The 27,838-nt window shown below is 44.8% G+C and overlaps 1 protein-coding gene across 4 annotated transcripts in view; it reads left to right on the top strand.

The window, feature by feature from the left end:
• The window catches only part of CCDC171 (coiled-coil domain containing 171), a 223,774-nt gene that overhangs the window by 52,276 nt on the left and 143,660 nt on the right, over positions 1-27,838 (top strand). For all 4 annotated transcript variants that reach the window (XM_035140705.2, XM_060269247.1, XM_060269246.1 and 1 more), the window contains 4 exons: positions 13,948-14,050; positions 22,960-23,066; positions 25,277-25,366; positions 26,260-26,460. In XM_035140705.2, coding sequence (XP_034996596.2) covers positions 13,948-14,050; positions 22,960-23,066; positions 25,277-25,366; positions 26,260-26,460 — 501 coding nt within the window. The remainder of the gene's footprint in view (positions 1-13,947; positions 14,051-22,959; positions 23,067-25,276; positions 25,367-26,259; positions 26,461-27,838) is intronic.

Below are 27,838 nucleotides of genomic sequence, written 5' to 3'. Positions count from 1 at the left end.
CGCTGCTCTGACCACCTTCGCCCGCTGGCAGGTGGTACAGCCCCTTACATAGTCTCGAACATCTTCCCTCACCCCTGGCCACCAGAAGTGTCTCATGACTAGGTGAGTGGTCTTGTCCCTTCCAAAATGCCCCGCTGTAGGGTTGTCGTGCATCTGCTTGAGGACCGTACGTCGAAGCTGGGTGGTGGGTAGGTACAGCGCACCCTTGTAGAAAAGCAGCCCTCTGCGTTCTGCAAAGTCTTTTGCCTGCTCCCTCCCCCCTCTCAGTTCTCTGAAGATGCGGTTGGCAAATTCATCCGCTGCCGTCAGTGCTGTGAGTTCTGCCTCGCTCACCACTGCTGCTCCGCAGGACCATGCCGACGGGGGGAAAATGTGCCTTGGGGCTGGTGGCGCCTCCTCCTCCATGTACTCTGGCTTGCGGGAGAGGGCATCCGCCCTGACATTCTGCTCTCCTGGGATGTAGTGTATGGAGAAGTTGAAGTTCGAGAAGAACTCCGCCCACCGTATCTGCCGCTGGTTGAGCACCCTGGCAGTTCTCCAGAACTCCAGGTTCTTGTGGTCTGTGCACACCTGGATGGGGTGCTTGGCGCCCACCAGGAAGTGTCTCCAGTGCTGGAACGCCGCGTGGATCGCAAGAAGTTCCCGATCAAAAACTGTGTAGTTTCGCTCGGGCTGGGTCAACTTCCTGGAGAAGAAGGCACAGGGTCTCCACTCTCTGTTGGCGTCCAGTTGCAACAAAATGGCGCCCACAGCCTTATCAGAAGCATCTGTTTCAATGCGTAGGGGCGCGTCCTGAACCACGTGGAACAGGTTCTGGTCTGAGGCGAACACCCTCTTGAGGCTTTCGAACGCTGCTTGCGCCTCTGGTGTCCACCTGAACTTCTGCTTGCCTCTCAGGCAGTCAGTGATGGGAGCCGTAACTCGAGAGAAGTTCTTGATGAACTTCCTGTAGAAGTTGGCAAAGCCTAGTAGGCGTTGGGCATCTTTGCGCGTCCTGGGGCTGTGCCAGTCCAGGATGGTCTGCACCTTGTCCTTGTCCATTGCCAGCCCCTTGTCTGACAGCTTGTAGCCCAGGAAGTCCACCTCCTTGGTGTGAAACTTGCACTTCTCCAGCTTCACATACAGGTGGTTCTCCTTCAGGCGCTGTAACACCTCCCTGACGTCCTTCACGTGCTGCACTGGGTCGTTGGAGTAAATAAGGATGTCATCCAGAAAGACCAAGCATTTCCTGAAGAGTAGGGACCCCAGGACGTGGTGCATGAAGGCCTGGAAGCATGCTGAGCCCCCTTGCAACCCGAAGGGCATCACCAGATATTCAAAAGAGCCCAGAGGCGTGAACATCGTGGTTTTCCACTCATCGCCTTCCCGGATCCTGATCAAGTTGTACGCCCCCCTCAGGTCTAGCTTGGTGAAAATCTTGCCTCTGCGTGCCGCTGTCAGGAGATCATCCACTCTGGGCATGGGGAAAGCCACTGGCTCTGTCACCGAATTCAGCCGTCTAAAATCCACCACCAGACGGCGCTGTTGCGTGTCTTTCTTGTCCACCCAGAAGACCGGGCTGCCCCCTGCTGCCTTGCTTTCTCTGATGAACCCCCGCTTGAGGTTCTTGTCGATAAAAGCGCGCAGATCCTCCAGTTCCTGGTCTGACATGGCGTACAGCTTGGCTGGGGGTATAGTTGCCCCAGGCACCAGGTTGATCTGGCAGTCAAAAGGCCTGTGTGGGGGCAGGTGGTCGGACTCCGCTTCACTGAAGACCTCCTGCAGGTCCCAGTATGGTTTGGGTATCGCCTCACCCCCTTTGACGTGCATGGTGGCCACCGTGGCTATCGGAGGCCCCTCCCCTGGTTGGTGCTGCATGCAATGTTCCAGGCAAAAGTCCGATCCAAAAGTGATGCATCTCTGATGCCAACTTATGGAGGGGTCGTGGCGCGCCAGCCAGCTCATGCCCAAAACGATTGGGGGGTCTGAGATGGTGGTGACGTTGAATGCCAGTGTCTCTGAGTGCCTTCCAACCGTCATTCTCATGGGGGGGGTTTGATGAGTGATGGCCCCTCCCAGCAGCTCTCTGCCGTCAATGGTTGCCACGTGCAGAGGAAAATCCAGCTGCAGAAGCTGGATCTGGTGCTCTTCTGCAAAGTTTCTCGAGAAGAAGTTGGCTGAGGCACCACTGTCAATTAGGGCGAGGACCGTCAATGGATAGCCATTTGGGAGCGTGAGCGTCACTTCTAGAACCACTCCTGCTCTGGGAGGGGTGGGCTGGCTCTGCTCCTCTCTGTGCGGGTGGGTGGGCTGGGGCTGTTGTCTGCTGACTGTGCCTGGCTGCCGCCCCTTGTCTCCTGCAGCCAGGCTTTCCCGTTTCCCTGCTGTGGTGCTGCGTCAGTGGGGGAGGGCACAACCGTTCCCGCCTTTCCTTGCCACTCCCTGCGATGTGGGCAGTCTCTGACGAGATGCTGGGGGGAGTTGCAGAGAAAGCAATTCCCACCCCTTCCCTCCTTGCGTCTTGGCGCCGCTGGGGTTTGAAAAGCCCGCGCGCGCGCGCTATCAATCTGCATGGGTTCCTGGTCCTGACTGGCCCCAGGCGTGGCTTGAAAGGGTTGTTGAGGGAGTGGCTTCTCCTGCGACCGTGGGAACCAAGCCCGCTTTGCGCGCGTTGCTTGCTTGTCGCTCCATCTGGATTCCTGCCTCACCCCCACCGCCAGAGCCGCTTTGCTCAGTTGATCCATATTACTGGGCTTTGGACCTCTCGAGAGCTCATCCTTCACCTCCTCATGCAACCCCAAGTAAAACGCCGCTTGCATTGGGGCAGACTCCAGATCCCACCCCAATCTGTGCACCAGCATGGTGAATTTCGCCCAATACGCGCGAACTGTCATATTTCCTTGGCGTAAATTATGAAGTTCCTCCTTAGTCTGGTCCATATGACTATCGGACGAATACATCGTTTTCAAACCTTCTAGAAATAGTTTGACATTCTTCATGCAAGGATTCCTTGTTGCAATTAACGGTCTTAGCCACTCCCTGGCCGCCCCTGTAAGGTGCTCCACAATAAACGCTACTCTGTGCTCATCATCAGGGAACTCATCGTGGTGCAGCTCAAGAGCATACACAATCTCAGTCTCAAAGCCCTGAAACTCCTTCGGGTCTCCATTGAACTTGCTTACTAGGGTCCCGGCTCTCCTTCCTGGCAGCACTTGGACTTGGGGTGCCCCTCCCGCCTTGTTTTTCTCTGCATCCAGCTTGTTTTGGAGGTCTACCGCCACCGCCCTTAAATGCTGCTCTTTTTCCTGGAGCTCTCTCACCTGTTCCGCAAGTTGTAGCCGGTCGTCCTGGACCTTCTTAGTCTCCTCTTTAGCTGCCTTCAATTCTCCCTGCGCCTGCAGCGACAGCTGTTGCAGTTCTAGCTGGGCTTGCTCAGCGATCTGCCGCCACTTCTCCGCCTCTGACACGCTCATCCCGGCAACTCCAAAGTAGCCCAAAAATGATTAGGAGGTTGCTGTCACAGTGGCCGGAGTGGACTACTTCAGAGTAACGACGCTACGCAGCTCTGCATTTTATTCTTTTATTGGTGCTGCGTATTTACAGTGCTCAAGTCATTGCTATTTACACGGAGCGATGTTGTCAGTCGGTTTCAGAACCTCCTAATGGCTTTTGGCGCGTCTTTCTCCAACACAAAAGCTTTGGCAGACCCATCCTCTTGCCCCTCCTCTTCCTGCGTAATTCTGGAGTTGGGGGGATGGGTCTTCCCCCCTTACTTGCCCCTTCCTGTCCCACCTGGGACCCTGGCTCCTCTACCTTGCCTGAGCCTCGGACACGACTTCCTGCTTCCCCACTGGAATCGGAACTCTCCCTGCTTTCCCCTTTGCTCGGGGACGGGCTTGAACTCAGGAGGGGAGGGACTTCGCGATATCCCCTGTCCCTCACACCCGCACACCACAAAAAAGGCTCCTCATCAGCCCCACCCACTCCCACTTCCTAAAATTATTAGTTTTTAAATATATATTTCATTCTTCTGGTGTATTTTCATCTTTCAGGGCGGCTAAATTAGCCTGGCACAGCAGGTCCATCAGGTATAATGAGAGAATAAAGAAGGGAAATCTGGCCTCTCTCTCCTTTCTTATTTTTTCCCCCTAGCTGTTTGGGCAATTGAAGGAAGGCCTGGTGGATGCTGTTATGGCCTTTCTTCCTCACACAAAATAACAAGTGCTCAAGAGGTGCTCGGAGAACTCCCAGACCGCAGCCTGCAATCACAGCTTTCGTTATTTGCCTTTATGTTGATTAAAGCTGGAAGCTTTAATGAGTTTTATGCACAACTAAAACACATTGCTTTAGAAAGCAATAGGAAACTACCTACTTGCATGTGACTAGTGAATAATAAGAAAGGAAAGGTTATTTTAAACACACAGGCACAAAAACACCCACCCACCCACCCCCCACACAGAGAAAGTGTGTGTTACAGGCGTGTCAAGATCCTTTGTCCCTCCCTATTCCACTACTGGAAAACTGCAAGACAACGACCTCAGCATGAACAAATGAGTTTTAAAATATAATGTGTCAAAGCCCCACTAGGGGATTTTAATTTTTCATAATAGTACAAAGTATATTTTCCAGCTTCCTCTTTCTACGGATACATACAAATTAGCCAGCTAGAGAATATCATCATAACAAAAAAAAGGGGGGGGGAGAGAAAGAGTTGCAACTCCAACCGAGCACAACTTGCATTCTGTGTAAAATTTATAATGAGGGCTCGTCTTTTTAAGGAACACAAGAGAGAGAGAGAGAGAGAGAGAAAGTTCATTTGTGAATTTTGTAACTTGGGACTGAATAAACGAAAAAAATACCCCATCGACAGGAAACCTGTGGCTCCAATGTCTGTTGAAACTCCCAGTCCCGTCAGCCCCAATCAGCATAGCCAACAGTTTGACGAATTACCAGTTTGTGTTTGTTAGGTCCCATCATCCTAAAAATGTGTTTTGCCCAAATTTGACTATTCTGAAAACTTCCACTTCACTAATCATCCTTCCAGTATCAAACTCACAACAGGGTTTTCTTTTCCTTTGGGGCTGAGTAGACCTAGCAGATGACACGTGGGTCTTCCTGCTCTTAAAAATGTACAGCATACCGTATTTTTCAGTGTATAAGACACCCCCATGTATAAGACGACCCCTATTTTTTGAGCTCCAAATTAAAAAATAAATAATTTAACCACACAAAGAACAACTTTGATATTTTATTAAATATTCAAAACACTGGGATATTTTGTTGTTGTTTAGTCGTTTAGTCATGTCCAACTCTTTGTGGACCAGAGCATGCCAGTCTTCCACTGCCTCCCGCAGTTTGGTCAAACTCATGTTGGTAGCCTTGAGAACACTGTCCAACCATCTCATCCTCTGTCGTCCCCTTCTCCTAGTGCCCTCCATCTTTCCCAACATCAGGGTCTTTTCCAGGGAGTCTTCTCTTCTCATGAGGTGGCCAAAGTCTTGGAGCCTCCGCTTCAGGATCTGTCCTTCCAGTGAGCCCTCAGGGCTGATTTCCTTAAGAATGGATAGGTTTGATCTTCTTGCAGTCCATGGGACTCCCAAGAGTCTCCTCCAGCACCATAATTCAAAAGCATCTATTTTTTGGCGATCAGCCTTCTTTATGGTCCAGCTCTCACTTCCATACATCACTACTGGGAAAACCATAGCTCTAACTATATGGACCTTTGTCGGCAAGGTGAGGTCTCTGGTATATTTAGTGCCATATATGTAAACATCAAACAGAACAACTTTACCTATATAATTAGTATCGGAATTACGGTAGGTAATTTTAATTTTTTTTGGCTAGTCAGCATTATTATAACGTGCAGTATAAGAACTGGAGTGGCAGCGGCGATAGCGCGGAGCTGGGCAGCTGAGCTGGAACAAGACTGTGTCCCCAACAGCCGGGAACTGGTTGGCGCCGGAATGCAAGAATCATAGCTAAAGAACCCTTTAAGAGGGAATTTGTATGCTGCAGAAGTCATTTTTTTTTCTGCTCCACTCTCAAACATCCAGGGGAGCGAACTGCACTCTGCCAATGGGAAGCCGGCCAGCGCCGCGGAAGGTGGTCCCCTCTCTGCTCCGCGCCCATTTAACACGGTGCACGGGGGCCGACCGAGCGAGCAGTGGGGGTCCACGGGATGGTTAAACGACCCCCATGGGCCGCTCGTGGCCCATGGGCCTTGGGTTGCCGACCCCTGTCCTAAGGGAAAGCGGGACATTCTGGGATCATTCTGAGATGACTTTTTTTCAAATCTGGGACTGTACCTGGAAGATAGGGACACTTGGAGGGTCTGCTGCTGTTGCAAATGGCGTGATAGCATCCATCTCTATTATTGTAGCTGCTAGGAAAGGTGTTGCTTCAGCCGTGCGTCCTTGCAGCCACCAACGCAGATAGGGCTAACAGCTCGTAGCGTGCTTCACACAAACCGTTCCCTCGATGATTATGTACCTGCACAGGTGATAACTGGTGTGTGGAGGGAATGCAGCTGTGTAGAAAATTGATATAGCTGAGTAGAGACAAGTAGATTTCAGGAGAGCTTTTGAAGCCCTCTGGGTGGATAAAGTAGTAAAAAACTCGGTAAGTTAACACTTTGTAAATAGCTCTCTGAATGCTGCAAGTGATCTGTTATCTGCAACAAAAGGCTCTCTGTGGTGCCACCAAGTGGTTCCAGGATAGCATAGGTGTTACTGCCAGTCAAATTAAATCTGTACACCGAAGGAGAGGCAATGTGTTTTCTTCTGTATTCTGTTTTCATGCAGCATGTAATGTCTCTTTGAATGCATTGGGGAAATATTTGTGTGTGAAGACCTTAACCCTCCCCCCTTTAAATAAATTCAGACAAGACTCAAATTTTCGTTTGGTTTTTGGCAGAATTTAGGCCACAACTTTACAGCAAGTGAGTGGTTGCATAGGCTCTGGTTCGACTAGCTCCCTGCACCGTGGCAGGTAGCACTGACCCAGAGCTCCATCCTAGGTCAGCCTAGGGTGAACACCTGGAATGGCAGAAAGTGGGGACATGCTATGTCCGCCACCCAGGTGTCCCCCTGGACTCAGGCACGGGCACAACCCCCTCACAGGGGTTGACCAAAACATTTGAGTCCCTGGATTCCTTTAACGGAATATCCCTTCGCATAGGGATGGCGAGAGCGTTCTCCCATCCCTGTCACCTGAACCAGAGCCTATCCGCAACCTTACAAGTTGTGACGATTTGCTATGCGGCAGGCGGAACCCAAGTGGCAACAGCCAATCAGCCAAGTGGGGAAAATTCCTGCTGTGCCCCTGTCCCAACGACGGATGACACACGGCGGCATAGCAAGGTCAAGCGTGCAAGCCCTAAAAGTAGGGAGAGGTGGGCGGGTGTTCCGATGCACTGACCAAGAGAGAAAGCTCAGGGTCATGTGCATTGGCATATATAGGTCCCTTGATCCATTTCGACTAGCGTCCCATTGGTCAGATTGAACCCAGCATCAAGGGACCTACCAATCGGGTGTTGTGGCTATCCAATCGTACCCACCCACAACACAGGGTTCAGTTGCCAGGTCACACCGCAACACATGCCCTCTTTGAGGGAGGACACGATTTCTGATCTATCTATCTTTCACCTACACACACACACACGAAATTATTTTATTTTATATTCTTTATTGAAAGATAAAAAGTACATAATTACAAGTGTGCAGAGTAAGAAAAGCCAAAAAAGGGGGGGGGGAATAATACAAATGTAGAAGCAAAACAGAACAACAAAAAATTGTAGACATTACCAAAAAATATGTTATTGTAGTTAACCAGACCTTAACCTTATATGGTATTTACAAAAATAAATTCCAAATATCACTGAATTTGTCCATGGCAAGTCTACGTTTGTACGCAAATTGTTCATGTGTAGCGAGTTTGTGCATATCTTCAATCCAATCGTTAAAGGGAGCCTGTCTAAGGGCACAAAAAGTCTGTTCATATTGTCCCTTTGTTAGATTCCATGTAGGGGTAAACAATTCAAAAGGATATTTCCCCCTGCAAATTTAAGACCATTCTGTACAGTTGTGTTGATCATCTCTATTAGCTTCTGCCAGAAAATTATCAATACAGGACATTGTACAAACATATGTCTCACAATTATGAAATCATATCCTCATATTGGAGAGGCTTGAAGCTTTTCATAACATGTTTAACACTATAGAAGTGTTGTTTATAATTGCTCAGTAAAATCAAGCTAACGTGCAACAGAATCTGTTGTAAATAGCACATTTAGTTTGGGCGTTTAAGCTATAAAATTGCAAGATTGCTCTGTGTTTTTGCACAATTAATTATTCCTTTATCGTAACCATAGTCACCTGCACATTTGTCCAGGAACTCCAGAGATGGGAGGCGTACAAAATACAGAGCACGGGTGAGGAACTTATGGCTCTGCAGATGTTGCTGGACTACAACTCCCATTATCAGCTATGGGGCTGATTTGCAGTCCAAGTGGAATTGGAATTGTAGTCCAACAGCATCTGGAAGGCCACAGGTCCCCCATTCCTGATAGACAGGTAGGAAGATGCTTTGCAACAAATAGGTCTGCTAGTCCTTAGGACCGTCTCTTGGGAGAGTATCTCAGGTCTGAAAAAGCCATGTTTTGGGGCCCACCACCACAATTCCAGTAGTAGAGAGACCTGCAGGGCTCTTTGGAGGAGAATTCTTGGCAGGCTCACAATCCACAAATGAATATAATTTCTATGCATTGGAGAAGTTACGCAGAAACCAGAAAAAGAAGAATGGATACAAAAACTTATGGAATATGCATAAATGGCAGAACTTACCGGAAGAGTAAGAAATCGAGATAGCGTAGTTTCATTTATTTATGGATAAGAATATTGATAAGTGACCAAATTCATTAAAGCAAATTATGGGGGTGGAAAATAAAAACAAGAAAACTTTATAAAATTGGATGTTTGGGGGGAAATGGCAAGCTTTAACCAACCAACCAACTAAATAAATATATGCTGTTGTTTTGCTGAAAGTCGCTGCTGCTGCACTTGGCGACCTTTTGCTAAAACATGTCACCATCTTTTCCCCCTACTGTTTTAGAACAGAACAAGAAGTTTCAAAAAGCATAACCCTCAGTGATTCCAGTTGGGAAATAAATGACTTTTTAAGTGGGTGGCAAGCAAGACGTTTTAACGAGCTTCTGACTTTGAAAGTCACTTTGCAACAGAATGAGGATCACCCAGGGAAACTTTATAGTAAAATAAGGATCACCGACAGCGCGTTTATGGAAATGGCCTCCCTTGTTGTCTTGCGTTTCCTTATGGAGAGCCTGTGATGGCTAGAAAGAACAGGAGTGCGCTGGGACTAATGTTGCTCTCTGACTGCTCAGTTTTTGCAGCTATGTGACTATTCAGCAATTGAAACTGGTACATGTGCCTTAAAACTAGCGAGGCCATTTTTGGAAATAGCTCTGTAGACGAAACTAAGCCTCACTTAAACCAGTACATCTTGGCGCAAATAATATTAAATCTGGAAAATATAGTCTAGCTCGTTTGTCCTCAGCAATGTTTTGAAATGTTAGGCGGTTATTCTGGGGAGCTGGAATAGGGGGAGACTAGCGTAAAAACAAAACTGTGCCGTGATAACTCCCTGAAACAAGATATAGGTAAGGTGAAAAAACTCAACTAATAATTCCTCAAAGAAAAATAATAGATTTAAATGTTCCAAAAGAAACTTTGATATAGGAAAGAAATAAATATCTCAAAATAACCTCTAAATAAAGTAAACCTTGACGAGGTGCCGGCTAAGTGACTCGTTTCACAACAACTTTCCCTTTGGCTCAAGAAGGCAGCCAGGGTAATACCATGGTTTCCTATCATTCCACTTTACCAGCTATGAACCCATTTACATGATCAGGAGCTGTTGATGGGCCATATGGTTGACTTGGGGAGGCCACAATTGAAATAAACAACTATCTAACTTTCAGGAGGCATGTGAAGGCAGCCCTGTTTAGGGAAGCTTTTAATATTTTTTGAATTTTTGTATTTTAATATATTTTCCTGGAAGCCACCCAGAGTGGCTGGGGAAACCCAGCCAGATGGGTGGGGTATAAATAACGTATTATTAATTTTATTATTATTACAGTATTATTATTATTATTATTATTATTCCCATAGGCATCTGGTTGGCCACTTTGCTCACATTTAATAGAGCTGCTCCTATGTTCTCATTCTCAGGACGCAAACCACGGTATTACCCTGGCTGCCTTCTTGAGCCAAAGGAAAGTTGTTGATTTCAGACGGCTGGTGTGGGGAGCGTTGGCTTTAGCTGAAGAATACAGGTGAAACTCGGAAAATTAGAATATCGTCAAAAAGTGCATTTATTTCAGTAATGCAACTTATTATTTTTAATTTTTCTTTTAATTTTTACAAATGCTTTCTTTTGGAAATTCCACAGTAATAAAGCAAATTGTTACAATAATACAAAAATAAACATCGCTATTGCATTTCATTAATTACATTCCATTTATAATTGACCCACCCAACGACAAATAATTACAATTACAACAAATAAAGGCTTGACATATCTTGCTTTCCATGTCATGCATCTATCTCATAAATTGGTTTCACCTTTTAAGTTGCATTACTGAAATAAATGCACTTTTCGACGATATTCTAATTTTCCGAGTTTCACCTGTAGTTCTTCAGTTGAGACGTGAGCTCCGCCAGTACCCAATGGCAGGGCTGCTAAATTGCTTCAAGGGAATTTAGGGGAGAGAACATCCTACAGGCCTGAGATTACCATGGATTGTGATTGGGAATTTGGATAGCAGCGCCCTCTATCATTGCACAGACAAAATCATAAGAGTTGGGAGGGAGAAAATAAGGAAAGTCTTGTGAAGTGGCGGGTTAGAAATTAAAGATTACTAGCCAGACCTAATGACAGGCTGTGAACTACAAGGTGTCTTAGTGCTTTCTGTGTGTGCGTTTTACATAGATGTGCACAGCAGCGCATGGGGCTTAGGAACACAGGAAACTGCCGCCTGTCAGATCAGACTATTTGCCCATTTAGTCCAGGACTGTCCGACTAGCAGATTTATTGCCTGCTACCTGGCTACCTGTTCCCTTTAACTGGAGATGTGAGTGATTGGGCCCGGGATTTTTTGCAAGCAAACCATGGAGTATTCTGCTCAGCTATGGTTTGTTCCTAACCGGAGTCAATAGATATATCTCACCTACCCCACACCGAGGGAGCTCAAACCCTGAAGTGTATCCCGGTATACTTATATGCACACTAAAAAAGTTTTTTTTTAAAAAAAGCAGCTCTAAAATTCTCCCCTAAAATAAGAGAGGGATAGGTACCAGAAAATGGAAACTCTGCCTTGCAAATCAGGATACTTGGAGCATACGGAAGGTGGGCAGGCAACTGCTTGGAGCTAGAACATTAGAGTAGTACTGGGAAATCTTAAGAATTTCTTCTGAATCTTGCCTGCAATTGGAAAAACAAAGTGGCCAACTTTGAGCTAGGAATGGCAAATGCAATCAGCAAATGTATATGCAGAGAAGTGGTGTAAACATAAATATACTAACATGTGGTGAATTAAAAATAAAACATCTGGAAGAGAAGAGGAAACAGCCCGGGCCCTACAGCAGCTTGCATAGCTCTTTTGTGTGGGAAGTGATTTTCCTGCACAGTTTGAGTATCTGGTACTCCAAATACTTAGGCTTGCATGAAAATATTTATCTTATTGGTGTGACATTGCTTTTAACGTGATTTCTCCAGCGTCGTGCAATATTGACACAAGCATGTGCAGCCCGGCCAGTTTAGTCTATTTATATACCCTGTAAGAATAACATGCATCTTTAATAATTCTTTTCTGGAATATTGATGTTTCAGAAACGAAAAAACCCTGGCCTGAGAATTCCATTGGCACTGGAAATTCTTTGTGAAGTACAGTACTAACCATCACACAGGGAAACCCATGTAAATGCTACAGAGGATCAAACACTGAAATGTATATGAATAATATATTAGCGGATATACAGAACATATAATTAAAATTGAAATAGTGGAGCAAATTTATAAAATATTTAAACGGGACGGTGGAGAACACTGCAGAGATTCACATACGTTGCTTGTCTTCCAGTCAGTCACTATACACAGTTGGCTCGTAACGGAGCTCGGTTTTACAGGGAGAAGATGTTTCTCGCCATAAAAGCCGTAGCCTTAAATCTTTCCGGCTGACTTTGTAGGCGTGAAAAGTGCCGGGTAATCAGAAGTTAAGATCGCAGTTGGTTCCCCGAGCAAAAGTAACCAAAGGAAAGAAATGGGAGATGCGGACAGTCGCCTCCTCCCCCCAACTTCATGTGGAAGTTTGCAAAAAGGGTGGTGCCAATCTCATCTCTTTTTGTTTCCAGGTTAGGGCAAGGGCAAGAAAGGCCTTTGCTCACTCACAAGTGCGTGCTTTTAAATGGATAGTTCCTGTCATAAGTTATGCCCCGGTTTTGAGGGGGCAAGCTTCACAGAATCCTGCAGCTGCATGCAATGAACCTCCTGCTTTGCAGCTGAGAAGGGGAAGGGAGCACTGGGCTTCTCCCCTGCCATCTGCTCTCCCCCCACCCGTTAAATCAAGCTGCTTTTATGCTTGCCAGCGTTCCAGAACCTGTCTTTGCTGAAAGAAATAGTGGCGGTGGTAGCCACAAGTAAGCTTGATTTTGGAAGGAGAGTTCGGGGAGAAAGCAGCTGGAAAGAAGAGGTTGTGTTTCATTCAGAGAAGTGTTACTCAAAGCAGACTATTGGAATGGGTGAGCCTGACTCAGTAATACTCATGACTTTTTCTTGACTAAAATGCAGTTGAATGCTGCCCATTAAATTCTCCCACACCCCTCAGCCTTGTCCTCTGCAAAGTCCTCCCTCCAGTGCATTTTTCAGCAAAGAAGGATCTTTGAGTTGTATCCAAACTTTCCCTTCTGCAGCGTAATGCACAGTTTGTTCATGACTACTACAGTGGTACCTCGGTTTATGAACACAATTGGTTCCGGAAGTCTGTTCATAAACTGAAGCGAACTTTCCCATTGAAAGTAATAGAAAGTGAATTAATCCGTTCCAGATGGGTCTGCGGCGTTCGTAAACCGAAAATTCATAAACCGAGGTGTTCATAAACCGAGGTTCCACTGTATATTCAACACAAAAAAACAGTGACAATTTGTTGTTGACAAAGGACAGCTGGACATATAAAGGGCCCCAATACCTTCAGTAGCTTAGGGCCTCATCAAATCGAAATTTGGCCCTGGTGTCCACCAAGACCTTGATGGGATGTGGAAGGGGGGGGGGGCAGGAGAGAGAAAATAATTGATACTGAAGTTTAAGAAGGCAGGGTTTGGCTCAAAGTAGTATGTAGTAGTACGTATGTGTGTGTTCGTGTGGGGACTGGAATGGAATTGTAATGGAAAATGAATTAATCCGTTCCAGATGGGTCCGCGGCGTTCATAAACCGAAAATTCATAAACCGAGGTTCCACTGTACTTGGCAGCGGGGGGGACGGACTTAATAATAATAATAATGATCTGGAAAAATCCAATTGCATAGCTCAGTTGGTTGGAGCTTGGTGCTGATAAGGCCAAGGTTGTGGATTCGATCCCCATATGGAACAGCTGCCTATTCCTGCATTGACGGGGGGCTGGACTAGATGATCCTCAGGGTCCCGTCCAACTTTGCAGCTCTGCGATCTATACGAGAACTCGCTTTCTCCTTAAACTGAATGCCATTTCTCCAGTTAATGGAGTCAGTTTGGTAATGGAGATACCATTTTGGTATGTCTGCGTGTATTATTTTATTTTCTACGACACGTCCCGCAGCAGTGTTGATTGTGAGATGCCCTTCTTTGCTACTTAGTGCCCTCAATATCTTTGCTTTTTTTGTCTTCTCTTCCTCCCCCCCCCCACCGCCCGTCAAACGCAGGCCAAGAAACGCCAGGCCTTCCTAACAGAGACGTGCGAAAACAACGTGAGAGATCTGGAGTTGCTTTTGAACAGCTTTCCTGTGTCAGGCAAGCGGGCAGCAGGTTAGTTGAAGGTAGAAAATGACAGATGTATCTGTCAGCGTTCCAAAGTCGCTACGTTGGGGGAATTCTGCAGATGCCTCTTGCATTCCCTCTTCTCTCCATGCTTTGATTTGATGACATGATAAGAGCAGTTCTCTCAGCGGTCGCGTGGCCCCGCTAGCTGGGAAGAGGTGACTGGATGCGGCCCCGGTGTTGTCAGCCCCCCGCGCTTGATTTACAAGTGCAGGGTTGTGTTTGATCGGTCAGGAAAGGGCTCGCTTGCTGCGCTCCGAATCCAGCAGAGAGAAAAAGTCCTTTACACCAGGCCTACAAGGGGAACAGATGTTTTTGATTGAACCGAGCCAAATTCAGAAGCGACCTTCAGCTACTTAAAGGTCACGTCTCCAAAAAAGGTTATGCAGGACGCAGAGTGTACACATGTTCCTCTTTATGGTGTTAACTTTTTGAGAAGCCAGTTGAGAAGGGGGTGAGGATCCGTGCCAGCGCAGATTCTTCCCCAACTGATGTGCAAAAACAAACCTTTTTGTTGTCTGGCATGTGGTGGCAGCGGAGATCACGCCAAATGGAAGTGCCGAAAAAGCAAAGTGTCTCATATACATACATACATACATACATACATACATACATACATACATACATACATACATACATATTTACATATGTGTGTGTGTGTGTGTGTGTGTATGTATGTATGTATGTATGTATATGTATACGTATATGTATACTACTAGTAGTAATTTATTTATACCCCTCCCATCTGGCTGGGTTTCCCCAGCCACTTTGGGCAGCTCCCAACAGAATATTAAAAACACGATAAAACATCAAACATTTAAAACTTCCCTAAACAGGGCTGCCTTCCGATGTCTTCTAAAAGTCAGAGAGTTGTTTATTTCCTTGACTTCTGATGGGAGGGCGTTCCACGGGGAGGGTGCCACCATTGAGAAGGCCCTCTGCCTGGTTCCCTGTAACCTCACTTCTCGCAGGGAGGGAACCACCAGAAGGCCCTCGGAGCTGGACCTCAGTGCCCGGGCTGAACGATGGGGGTGGATATAAATATATTATAAAAGGCCACAGTTTGGATTATCTCCTTGTCCCTTTGAAGTTTGTTTTGGAGCCCCTGTAATTACGTCCAGATATAAAGCATGTCTTCCTTCCCCGTTGCTCTCTGCTGAGTGTGGACAGAAAAGACTTGAGTACGGAAACAAAGAGTGGTCAGATTTACAAAGGCCACTATCCGGTGAAGCAGTTCTGCTAGAGAAATGACCTGGCAGCACAACAGGACTACCCCTCTCCTCTTCCTGGGCACCCCATGAACCTGTTCTGGGGTATTCTCCAGCCTCCAGAGCTGGGGAATGATAGAGGTTTGATGATAGTGCAGGGGGGGCGCACAGGGAGAAGAGAGGGAGGGAAAGTATCATTGTAAAGAATCCTTGCTCTGTTGGAACTACTTCAATCTGCTTGGCTTCATTGCTGACAACCTTTCGGTGTCAGGTCAAGACTTATACCTCCTGCCCCAGCTTTCGATGGGCTTAGTTCAGGATTCCTCAAGTTTGGCTCGCCAGATGCATTAGGACTACAATTCCCATCATCCTTGACCACTGGTCCTGCTAGCTAGGGATCATGGGAGTTGTAGTCCCAAAACATCTGGAGGGCCAAGTTTGAGGAAGCCTGCCTTAGTGGATGACGTTTTGTTAATGTGTTTCCAAAGCTTCCCGAGTTCTTGGTGTTCTGTATGAATTTGTTAGTGTATTTTAATATAATTTGTTAATGGCATAATCTACTTGAATTTATGTTTTTAAATGTAAGTTTTGGGGAAAACGCTTGGGTAACAAGTGACTAACAAGCCATAATAATAATAATCATCATAATATCAGTCCCAAAGTAAGCATATTAATGAAAGGCACTTACAGTTGGAATGACTTCATTCAAGAGCTTATATTTTACAAAAGGCGACAAACATTCAGAAAAGAATTGCCGTTTTAGGAGTCCATATCAAACTACTGCTCAGGGTTAGGATACGGCTCCCCACAAAATGCTAATAGAATGGAGAAAAAAGACCCTCCCATATTGAATTATTTATAACATAGGGATGTGTGTATGTGTAAAATAGGAATTTAGGGAATACCTACAGATTTACGATATCAGTCCATTGACTCACTTTCCTTAATTCTGCAGAATGTGTGTGCATACTTACGTAGATAAATCTATCTATTCGCAAACACCCCAATGATGGAAAAAGAAGACCAAAATACTATTTGGGTTGCACGTGATGTTAATCCTACTCAGAGTAGACTCACTGGAATTAATGGGCACAACTAATTTCAGTCTGTTGATTTCAGTGGATCTACTCTGAGTATACCATAGCTAGATGCAATCCTTTGTCCATAACTATCAATTGGCTGCTATCCCTGAATAATGTGTTTTTCAAGTGTGCTGGGGCGAATGATAAGTTTGATCTGAAGCTTGGTTTTCTTTTTCTTTTTTTAAATATATTTATTAGAGATTTTTCAAACAACAAAAGCATACAAAAACATACGAAAATACAAAACACAAAAAATACAAAATACAAAAAAGATACAAAAAATGCGAAACAAAAATTCTTACTTATAAACCTTATTTCTAATCTATTGACTTCCTCTCCCACCTCCTGCTGCGCTTCTTTATATTTCATATTTAGTAAATTCTAAATCTTATATAAATTCTACGTTTGCTTCAATATTATCATTTTACTACATCTATTATATCTTATCCTTTAAACACTCAATCTAAATCTTACTTCTTAATTAAAATATCCTTATCTTCTAACAATACATATTTTCAAACCCTTGTATTATCTACAACCTCCTTGTATCTCCCTCACTATCATTAAATTAATCTATTACGTGCTTATTTTTCAAATAAATGTTAAATTTCTTCCAATCTTCTTCCACTGCTTCTTCACTCCGATCCCAAAGTCTCCCCGTCAACTCAGACAGTTCCATATATTCTATCAACTTCTTCTGCCATTCATCCACAGTTGTTGAAGCTTGGTTTTCAAGCCAAAGGGAAATTGTATCGAAGAAACATTTTGGAGCCATTTCTTTGAGATAAATAGAGGGGAAATGTTCTGTTAATTGGCCACATTCTCAAAGACAAAGGAGGCTTAATTCTAGGCACGTCCCATTTTAGTCTCAGAGTCTTTGGAGACATTATACAAGACCTCATTATTGCATAATGTCATTATACAAGACATTATATAAGACCTCATATACAAGGTGTAAATGGAAAGTTCGGTGAACGGTCACAGAAATCGGACAGCGAGAAATATTCGAATATACAATTGGCATCGGAAACCCACGAAATGCTCACAGTTGTTTACAGAGATGAAACTGTAACTCAAAAGAGTGGTTTAAGCGTTTCTGTGAAGGGCGGCAAGCCATCAAAGTTGACCCTCGGTCTGGCAGACCGTCGACAAGCAGAACGGCGGCAATTGTCGACCGAGTTCGTGACTTATTGTCAACGGTGCATTGTATCAGAGGGGGCCTACTTTGAAGGCCTGTAAGGCGTGTATGTTCAAATATTTCTCACTGTCTAATGTCTGTGACCATTCACTGAACTTTCTGAACTATAATTAATGAATATGTGATAGCAGATATTTCAGGGGGACAGACAGGAGAGACTCAGAAGATCTCAGAAAATCTTGGATCAATGGTGACACAACCACAGGGTTTGCACCGCAGCTGGGAAGCTGGGATGTTACTTCCATGTCTGCTTTCTGCTTGTAACGTGGCGGGGACCTTCCTGCAGTTTTCTCTTGAGTTCTAGCTTTCCCAACAAATGAATGATAATGAAATCACCACAAGCTTCTTAGTGCTTCTGGAACAATGCGCACGCAATGGGGAAATCCAGACCAGCCCTAGGGAGTTGTGGAGGCGGAAGGAAAAGGGTTGTGTGGCCTGGGGAACCGAATCTGCCTCAGATGCTGGCTAGCTGCTCCCTTCCTCTTTGGCACACGAGAAGAATGGAAATAAGTTTTTGAACTCAGCCTTTTGGATCCGCTTTGTTAGGCTAGTGAGCTTTTGGCAAGGGAGACTGGCTGCCTGGAGAGGAGAGCCAAGTCAATACAAATAAATCCTGGGAATAATTATTGATATGAAACATGCCTTTTTGTGGGGGTCCTTTAGTTCTGGAGTTGGAATTTGCCTGTCCTTTTTGTAGCCTCTGGGAAGAGATGGCAGTTGAAAATATTCCTTGTTTGCAATGTTTTGGGATTCTTCCCCTGTCTTTTCCCTCCCGACATTATCCATCGACTCCCATGGAACTAACATTTTTATTCTGTGTCAACGATACAAGCTAAGTTAAGGACAGTTTTATCTGTGTCTTCATGTTGAATAAAATTAGACTTCACACTGTAGGTTGACATTCTACACTGGTTGCTTAAGTTAGCCAAACAAGGTTTGTGAGACTCTTCCATTATTCATATAAATCTTTAGGAAGGTCTTTCTAGAAATAAGAACTCTAAGGAACGATGTGGCTAAATGCGTACCCTCAAACATTTCTCTGATAAAAAAGGGATGTCAATAATGCTGCTGCTGCTGTTGATAATAATAATAATAATAATAATAATAATAATAATAATAATAATATGTATACCCTGCCCGTCTGACTGGGTTGCGCCAGCCACTCTGGGCGGCTTCCAACATATGTTGTCGTTTAGTCGTGTCCGACTCTTCGTGACCCCATGGACCAGAGCACGCCAGGCACTCCTGTCTTCCACTGCCTCCCGCAGTTTGGTCAGACTCATGTTGGTAGCTGTCGAACCATCTCGTCCTCTGTCGTCCCCTTCTCCTTGTGCCCTCAATCTTTCCCAACATCAGGGTCTTTTCCAGGGAGTCTTCTCTTCTCATGAGGTGAGAAGAGTATTGGAGCCTCAGCTTCACGATCTGTCCTTCCAGTGAGCACTCAGGGCTGATTTCCTTAAGAATGGATAGGTTTGATCTTCTTGCAGTCCATGGGACTCTCAGGAGTCTCCTCCAGCACCATAATTCAAAAGCATCAATTCTTCAGCGATCAGCCTTCTTTATGGTCCAGCTCTCACTTCCATACATCACTACTGGGAAAACCATAGCTTTAGCTATACGGACCTTTGTCGGCAAGGTGGTGTCTCTGTTTTTAAAGATGCTGTCTAGGCTTCCAACATATAAATAAACATAAAACATTTTTTAAAACCTTCCCTATACAGGGCTGTCTTCAGATGCCTTCTAAAGGTTGTACTGTACAGTTATTTATCTCCTTGGCTCGGGGTCACATGACTCCATGCTCTCCAGCATTTCTCCAATGAAAATAGGGAATCCTAAGGAAAAGCAGGGGTTCAAATCAGAAACTAAGCTGGCTTCTGTAAATCCAGAACTGTCCCTGGAAAATAGGGACACTTTGTTGACAGTATGAGGACCAGTCTAATATCTCCTACAGGACACACATTATTTGATTTGGTTCTCATCTTGCCAGTTGGGGATCAGCGATAGTGCATTATTGAGGGGCCAGGTAGGAATGGAGGACTGATTTAATGCCATAAGCTGGTTGGTGGACGCTCCACCTCCAGTTACACCAAAAAACATCTACCTCCTCTGCACCTACGCCTCACCTTGGCCACCCAAGATCAATGAAGAGAAAACTAGTGGGGTAGTAATTTTGAAATTGTTCCTAAGAAAACTAAAGGAAGTCCTGATGGAATTGCTGTACATAAAATATTAGCATCGCGCAACTGGCTTGGAGCCCAAGGCTCCTATAATCATCTGTGTGCATTACAATAGTATTTCCTGTGGTTAAAACTTATTGTGAGTTTGCCTCTCCAGTAAATCTCCTAGGATAAAGCTACGTGTCCTATATATTTTTCCTAATTTTTGAAATGTACTTGTTAAGTTCATTTCCCTTCATAGTGGCTTACATGAAGGCACCAGGAAGCCTCTCTTCTTGGCTGAAAACTGGTTGCCTTCAACAGTATGGCAGCATTGCATGCCTTCTGGTTATTCTCTGCTCTCAGTCCTTTCTTTTTGAAACCCACCACGAGATTTGCTCAGGGTCTCCTGGCCAATTACCTGCCCTTGATGCAGAGGTCAATGTGAGGAAATACCTTGATTGTTCTGCTAGCAGTCTGCTTGGTATGTGCGCTTGAGATAGCCTGATAGCCTCTCCATGGTTTCCCCTGAGGCGACATTGTTGTTGTTTAGTCGTTTAGTCGTGTCCAACTCTTCGTGACCCCATGGACCAGAGCACGCCAGGCACTCCTGTCTTCCACTGCCTCCCGCAGTTTGGTCAAACTCATGTTGGTAGTTTCGAGAACACTGTCCAACCATCTTGTCCTCTGTCGTCCCCTTCTCCTTGTGCCCTCCATCTTTCCCAACATCAGGGTCTTTTCCAAGGATTCTTCTCTTCTCATGAGGTGGCCAAAGTATTGGAGCCTCAGCTTCACGATCTGTCCTTCCAGTGAGCACTCAGGGCTGATTTCCTTCAGAATGGATAGGTTTGATCTTCTTGCAGTCCATGGGACTCTCAAGAGTCTCCTCCAGCACCATAATTCAAATGTGCACCTGAGATAGCCTGATAGCCTCTCCATGGTTTCCCCTGAGGCGACATTAGGGTTGCCATATTTCAAAAAGTGAAAATACAAACACAAAAGATGTCGAGCCTTTTTGTTTTTTGTTTTTGCAAAATCTCCTTGAAAAATGAAGTTTTGTGCCTAATTTCTGTCCATGTGGTTGGGCTTTCTTGCTGGTTATCTGTGGCCTGTTCAGTTGTGTGCATGGAGTGGGGTTATTATTTGTTATTATGGGATGCATTCTTTGTGTTTTTCTATTGTAAAGCACCCTGGGATGAAGGGTGGCATAGAACAAAGGTTTACCCACAACTCATTAAAACTATTGGAAGGTGGCGATGATTAAGATAGTTCTGACTACTGCAAATTGCACCTTCGAGGGGCAAATAGCAGCCAGGGAGGGGTCAGGTCCTGGTGGGAAAGTAATGCAGGACCCAAGTAGGATTGGGAGCCTATTTATTTTATTTATTTATTATATCTAAATTGCCCTTCGCCCAGACAGATCCAAGGGCGGTATTTAATAATAGCAGCAACCATCAAATACAAGGGAAGCAAAGCATTAGACCACCATAAAACAATAAAACTTAAATACCCAATTCTGAATGGCTGCTTTTTTCTTCAAAATCAAAGTGGTCAGCATAAGCATACCATTTAAAAAAACACCCCAGAAATAAACTGTAGTTTAGCTCTAAGAGCACAGACTGGTGTGTGTGTGTGTTGTCTTTTAATGTGGAATCTCCTGCTCTCATTTGGATATTTGCTCATATATTAGTTTTTAAAGGATCTTTTAAAAATGTGGAATCTGTTACCCACAGCTTCAGATTCTGACATGTAAGAGGTGAAATTTGCAGCATAAGTTCTCTTGGGCTCTTGGTGGCCTCCAATCTGGGAGCAATGGTTGAGAATGGTGGGGAAACCCAGCTAGATGGGCGGGGTTATTATTATTATTATTATTATTGAATGTTCTGTTATGCACCTTTTGTAAATATATGCCTGCACAAGAGCTCACAGTGTTTCAGGCTTTGGACTTCAGTGTGCGAGTAGAATTCCAGGAAACATTCTTTTAGGCATGATGTGGCATGGGATTATGCCAATGCTTGTCAATTTTATCTGCATGAGTTCCCTTTCAGACAATACAGCAGCAATGCAACAACTTGGAAGTGCAGTCGTGCCTTGGAAGTCGAATGGAATCCGTTCCAGAAGTCCATTTGACTTCAAAAACGTTCGGAAACCAAGGCACGGCTTCCGGTTGGCTGCAGGAAGCTCCTGCAGCCAATCGGAAGCCGCGAAAGCCCCGTCAGACGTTCGGCTTCCAAAAACAGTTCACAGGCCGGATCGCTCACTTCCGGGTTTGCGACGTTCGGGAGCCAAAACATTCGGGAACTAAGCTGTTTGACTTCCAAGGTACGGCTGTACATCTACGCAGCTCTTCCTCTAGCAATACCTGAAAAGGCTGCTTTAAAAAATATTCCTAGGAGCTAAATGCCCATCTGAACCGATTTCATTCCTAGTTCTTGGGAAGGGTGTTCAGGACCAGTTCTTAGGATAAAGTTGTTTGCGGTCACTGGGCTTGAATTGCAGTTTGGCACAAATCTTGAGAAAGTGATTTGACTGATGGCCTGCCAAACCTTGATCTGAGCACATAGCCGAAGTCTTGCACGACTGTACCAGTTATGACAAGTGGGAATACTGGAATCTGAGCTGCGGGGTGGAGGGAGTAAGCGTGAAAGCAGCACTGGGGTCCATGCGGTCGTGAGTTTAAATGGCTTCAATAATCAACTGGATTCCCCACCGCCATTTGCAGGCAGGGTAGGGAGATAAATAACACTCAGGATCACATTTCAATGGCGTTAAGTCGCACCCAGGCATAATAGGAAGTCCTGTGTTCCTTGGCATGGTTGCGTGTAGGAACGTTTCATTTTGAAAGGCACGACTGAACCTGAAGCAACAAAGGCAGGAATGCCACACACTTAAAAAACAAATATTTGCTTCATTTGGACGGGTCTCATTTCCGAACGACACGTTGAACTGCAGTCATTAGACCCCTTTAAAAAATAAGATCAGAGACAGACCTCATGACGCACAGGAAACCAAACTGGAGTTAATATTTTTCATGTGGTGAATTTGCAGCCACGGTGCGGGAGTTTTCTTCAAGCTTTGCTTGGCATTAAAGAACAGTTACTCCAGTATGCCTTAGAGAAAACACGGCGGTTGTTCAACATTCTGTGTTGTCGCTGGAGCCCAACTAATTTAAATATCTCTGTTGCTCTTGGAGAAGTTTTCTGTCTTCTGTTCAACTCGAAGGGCTTTGTTTTGATTCTGTATTTTTCTCCAGGCATTCACAAGGACAAAGATAAACCTCCGAGCTTCACTCTTGTCCTTGAGACTTTGAGGCACACCTTGACAGATTACCAGAACAAGCTGGAAGAGGCTTCTAATGAGGTAACAGTTGCACTGTTTGGCTCCTTACACATAGCCTTCGGCCCCCAATACTAGAGATTCCTTGCTTGTTACAGAGGTCAAAACACTGGGAATGTTGAGTTGACAGCTTCACAGATAAGAAAAAGAAATAATCTTTTGTCACTCTTCTTCCTCTAAGCTTGCCCTGTGGTCATGATTCACTTAAACTTAGGAAACTCTTCAGCTGTGTGCTTTTAAAAAAATATAAATATACACACATCAAGCAAAGCATTGCGCTTCCCATTTATTTTTTTCGTGAATGCACATGCATACCTGATGCTTATCACCCACTGCTTCTTTGAAGGCTTTAGCATAAATATATAATGTGTGATTTGGGCGTAAATACCATAAAGTGATTACAGGTGAATAAATGTGGATGCTTTTGCATTGGGGGAAAATTACATTACAAGTTGAGATCCTTTGTACTGCCTTGAGTGTTCCTTGTGTTTTTAAGTCCCACTGGAGAGAGCCGGCTGCTTTGTTAAAGTTATCCAACATAGGAATTTTTAATTTATTAAAGTGTTTATAATGATTGAGATACCCTGTATTTTTAGAACTTTAGTCCAGGAGCAGAAGTTCATTAAACACGTACCTTTTTATGTCAGTTTAGTCTCATTAACTTCATTAGGTGTTAAATGGAACTTAAATCAAATTACTTCAGCTGAACTGAGTTATGGATCGGTCTGTGATATGTCCTAGCTATATTCTACTGCTTGCCAGGGTGGGTTTTCTCCCCCTGTTCATCCTGGAGCTTAAACTGTTCAATGGCAGTATAATTGAAACCTGCCCCGGGACCTTAAGGTGAAGGGCAGGCAATAAATGAGAACAACAACAATTCAGGAGCTTGCGCCGAGTGATTACTCTGTGTTAGAATTTATGAGAGACAATTGTTTTTTGGACAAAAGCAAGGGGAAATCAAAATGGGGGAAAAAAAATAACAATTCTAAAATACTGAACCGTAAGAATGTTGAGAAGCATTTTTGGTCCGCTATAGTAAATAATTGCAAGCAGCGAAACCGCAAAATCAAGTACGCTGGAGCATTTCAGAGGGGCACAAAATAAAGTCATATCCACACACGGCGGCCCCTGTTAGGTCTCTCCTGTTGACAACCCACATGTTTAGCAGCCTTCCGAGGCCTAGGATTGAGCGACTAGACGCAGGGTAGCCACTGTGAATTTTTATTTGGGAAGCTGAATGGCACCTGATCTTCAGCACCGCTGAAAAGTCGACTCAGCAGGCTTTGGCTCGGGAAGGTTGTTTTGTTGTGAAATGATGCCAGAGACAGCAGTGGGGGAGACCAAGGGGGTGGCTGTTAAGAAAGCAGAGAGAGTATTCTGTCAGCAAGAAGAATGAACTGTCAAGGAAAATGAATCGCAAGCAGTGCGGGGGCCAACTGATGACCTGCCACAAGACTTCCCAGTAGGACTGCCGGTGCTCGACCCTGAAGTTGTCATATGGAGTCAGAGACCACTGAGAGCATGATATGCAGATGGGGCAACTATGCCCTTCTTCCCTTTCCCTCGCTGAGAGCATCTTCTAGCTCTCTTTTCCTCGAACGTAATTAGTAACTAAACTTTCTGGAAGAACAAAAACCAAGCAAAAATTAGATAATCTCTAGGCACGTTCCTTGAAAACCAGTCCATTGTTGCACATGGCATAGCTTCTTGGGCTTGTAAAAGAGCATTTAGAGTCTTAGAAATACACAAAGATCCACACAGCTTCTTCCTGCTTCACATATTTCGGATGTGTATATTAATCATGGCCATTGGGCTTGTTTTTGCACATTTTAAAAAGTATACATCGAGCTGCACTCGGGCTGAAATCCATACGCCCTTGCCTGCAAAGTCCCATGGAACTCAAGAGCACTTATTCCTGAATAGATATCCACAGGCTTGCAGAGTTGAGAGGCTAATGATTTTATTGGAACCCAGTTGTGGCTGAAAATAAACTTTGTGTAGCTTTTGGTGATGCCGGTTAGAGGGAACGCAGTGGAGAGCGACACTGCGATATAATAAAAGAGGGAAAATGCTAAACTAGAAAAACACCGAGCCTTACGCTGACAAGTATTATGGCAATGGACGCTCTGTTCAATGAGGGCTACTCCTAGAAAAGTCAGCGTGCTTAGGATCGTACATCACCTGTCAGCAATTATATTGCAATTTTATTATTCCTTCTCACCTATCCCTCCCAGCTAAAGAGAATGACAGTTGTGTCTGAGAAGATGGCAAAAGAGTTTGAAGCGTCCCAACACCAAATACAATTTCAAGCTCAAGAACTTCAGGTATCTCTATATTAACATGCCTAAACGCTTTGTCGCATTAAATATATTTCCAATGTGTTTCATCTTGGTGGGGAAAGGAGCTCCTGAAAAAAATAATGTTTGGGTGTTTCATGAGCTTCGGTAGGCTTACTCCAGAATAAATGGTTTAGGGAAGAGGATATGGCTTGGATGTGATAGAATGCCAGAATGTTGTTCTAACCAACTTTGTGCTGAAGTAGTTCGACCAAAATAAGGGACCCAGGTGGCGCTGTGGGTTAAACCACAGAGTCTAGGGCTTGCTGATCAGAAGGTCGGCGGTTCGAATCCCTGCAACGGGGTGAGCTCCCGTTGCTCGGTCCCAGCTCCTGCCCACCTAGCAGTTGGAAAGCACATCAAAGTGCAAGTAGATAAATAGGGACCACTCCAGCAGGAAGGTAAACGGCGTTTCCGTGCGCTGCTCTGGTTCGCCAGAAGCAGCTTTGTCATGCTGGCCACATGACCCGGAAGCTGTCTGCGGACAAACACCGGCTCCCTCGGCCTATAGAGCGAGATGAGCGCCGCAACCCCAGAGTCGGACACGACTGGACTTGATGGTCAGGGGCTCCTTTACCTTTACCTTAGTTCAACCAAAGGTGCCCTGTGCAACTGGAAAAGTGCTTCATCTGTGCAAGGTGACCCCCAATTTCTGCCGCAGCCCCCCCATGCTATGTCACATACCATTCTAAAGGAATTCCAAATTCCCAAGAGTCCTATTTTCGGGGGAGGGGGGGAGAAAGGGGTCAGCACCAACATCTTGAATTGTGCTCCAAAATGTACCGAGAGCCTCCTGGATCTCCTATTTTCAAGGCTATCAAGACAGAGGCAGGATGCTATGCTTCTGTTACCTCTTCTGTTTTCTACTGTGTCATTTTTAGGAAGTGAAGAGTAGCCTCACCGGTGCCAGCAAAGAGTTAACCCATTTGCAAGCCAAGAGTGCAGATAGAGAATCTTTAATAGCCACTTTGAAGAAGGAGCTGCAGAATGTCCTGCACTGCTGGGAGAAAGAAAAAGTGCGTTCTGAAGAATCCGAACATGACATCCAGAAGCTTGCGCAAGCTTATGAGAAGGATGCAGAGGTATTTTCAGGAACAAGACGTCTATCCAAATGCATCTTTAATCCTAGCCTTTCACATTTACATATATCGGACGACTCGTTTGTAGATTTAGATTCCACAGTAAGATACTACATAACGGGCAGGTCCTCTGCAAGGCCCATATGCGATTTTACTTCTGCCATTAAGTATTTTATTCGTTCCAGTTTTTTTTAAAAAAATATTATGGAGCTCTTGCGAAGAGACATAAGTGTATTTTAAGAAACATGTCTTGGGCTGGGGGTTTTTTATACACATTTTTAGCTCCTGCTTTGCTAAATCAAACATATGCCTTTGCAACATATCTGCATTTGGAATGGATTAGCTTTGCAATCCCTTGGCACTAATTGCTATTAACTGTTTCAAATGACAACCCAAAAAAATGCAGCACGGCATGTAGGATCTGGCTCATTTTACACGCCCACCAACCAAGTAAAACTAGTTTCCTGTTTTTTGGGTAGTGGCAGATTACGGTCTGCTGTGTACAATAATTGTTTCATGAAGTGTTATTTTGAAACATGCCTTCTACCGTGTTGTTTATCCTATTTTTAAAAATACACAGTGTGCTTGCACTTAGTTGTCGTTGCTGGTTGGTTGGTTGTTGTTTTTTGCACACACAACTTTTCCTGCGCTAGGTACATCAACTGTATTATTCTTTATCTGAATTGTGCTGCATATTGAGCTCATTACTCTAACAAATACGAGCGGGAATGCCAAGTGAGTAAAAAGGAAACATTCTTTCCACCCTTCTAACAGTCTGGGATTTAAATTGTGTCCATATGGATCAGTTGGAATTGTTCTTCTCATCAGATAGTGATTAAAGTAGAGGAAACTAGAAGCCTGACTATATTGTAAAGTCAGCGTGTCTACAGCGTTGTGGTTGGGTTCGACATGTGTGAATTGATTCTGGGACCTTGGATTCCTTCTCCAGGCCAAACGGATGATTGCCACGCTTGGTTTATCACAGCCCAAGCAAAAAGGACACAATGGCGACAGATTAAATTAACGGCGAGAAGCGAAAGATCGGGTGGAAACGCTTTTTGTTAATATTCCACCGTGCCTTGTTGGTGGTTTCCCATGGGGGATTTAAAACACCAGAATATGGTCGAGGGGAAGAGGGGGAAAAAAATATCACAATAGCAATTCCATTCTTAATGCCTTTGTAAAATATCTTTGGAAACGTTTTGAGTTGGACTGTATCTAAAGCATACTGGAAGCCGTGGAAATCTTTTCACCAAACCCGGTGGGGTTTGGATCGGGATTCTAGCTTTTGGTTTGGACTTAGGGAAAAAACTCTTAATCAGTTTGCATCATGTGAAATGAGGCAGGATGCACTCCATCTGCCCTGTAGACAGATGAGAAA

Source organism: Zootoca vivipara, chromosome 16 (genome assembly GCF_963506605.1).
Source record: "Zootoca vivipara chromosome 16, rZooViv1.1, whole genome shotgun sequence".
NCBI lineage: Eukaryota > Metazoa > Chordata > Lepidosauria > Squamata > Lacertidae > Zootoca > Zootoca vivipara.
This window is presented reverse-complemented; position numbering and strand designations above follow the sequence as displayed.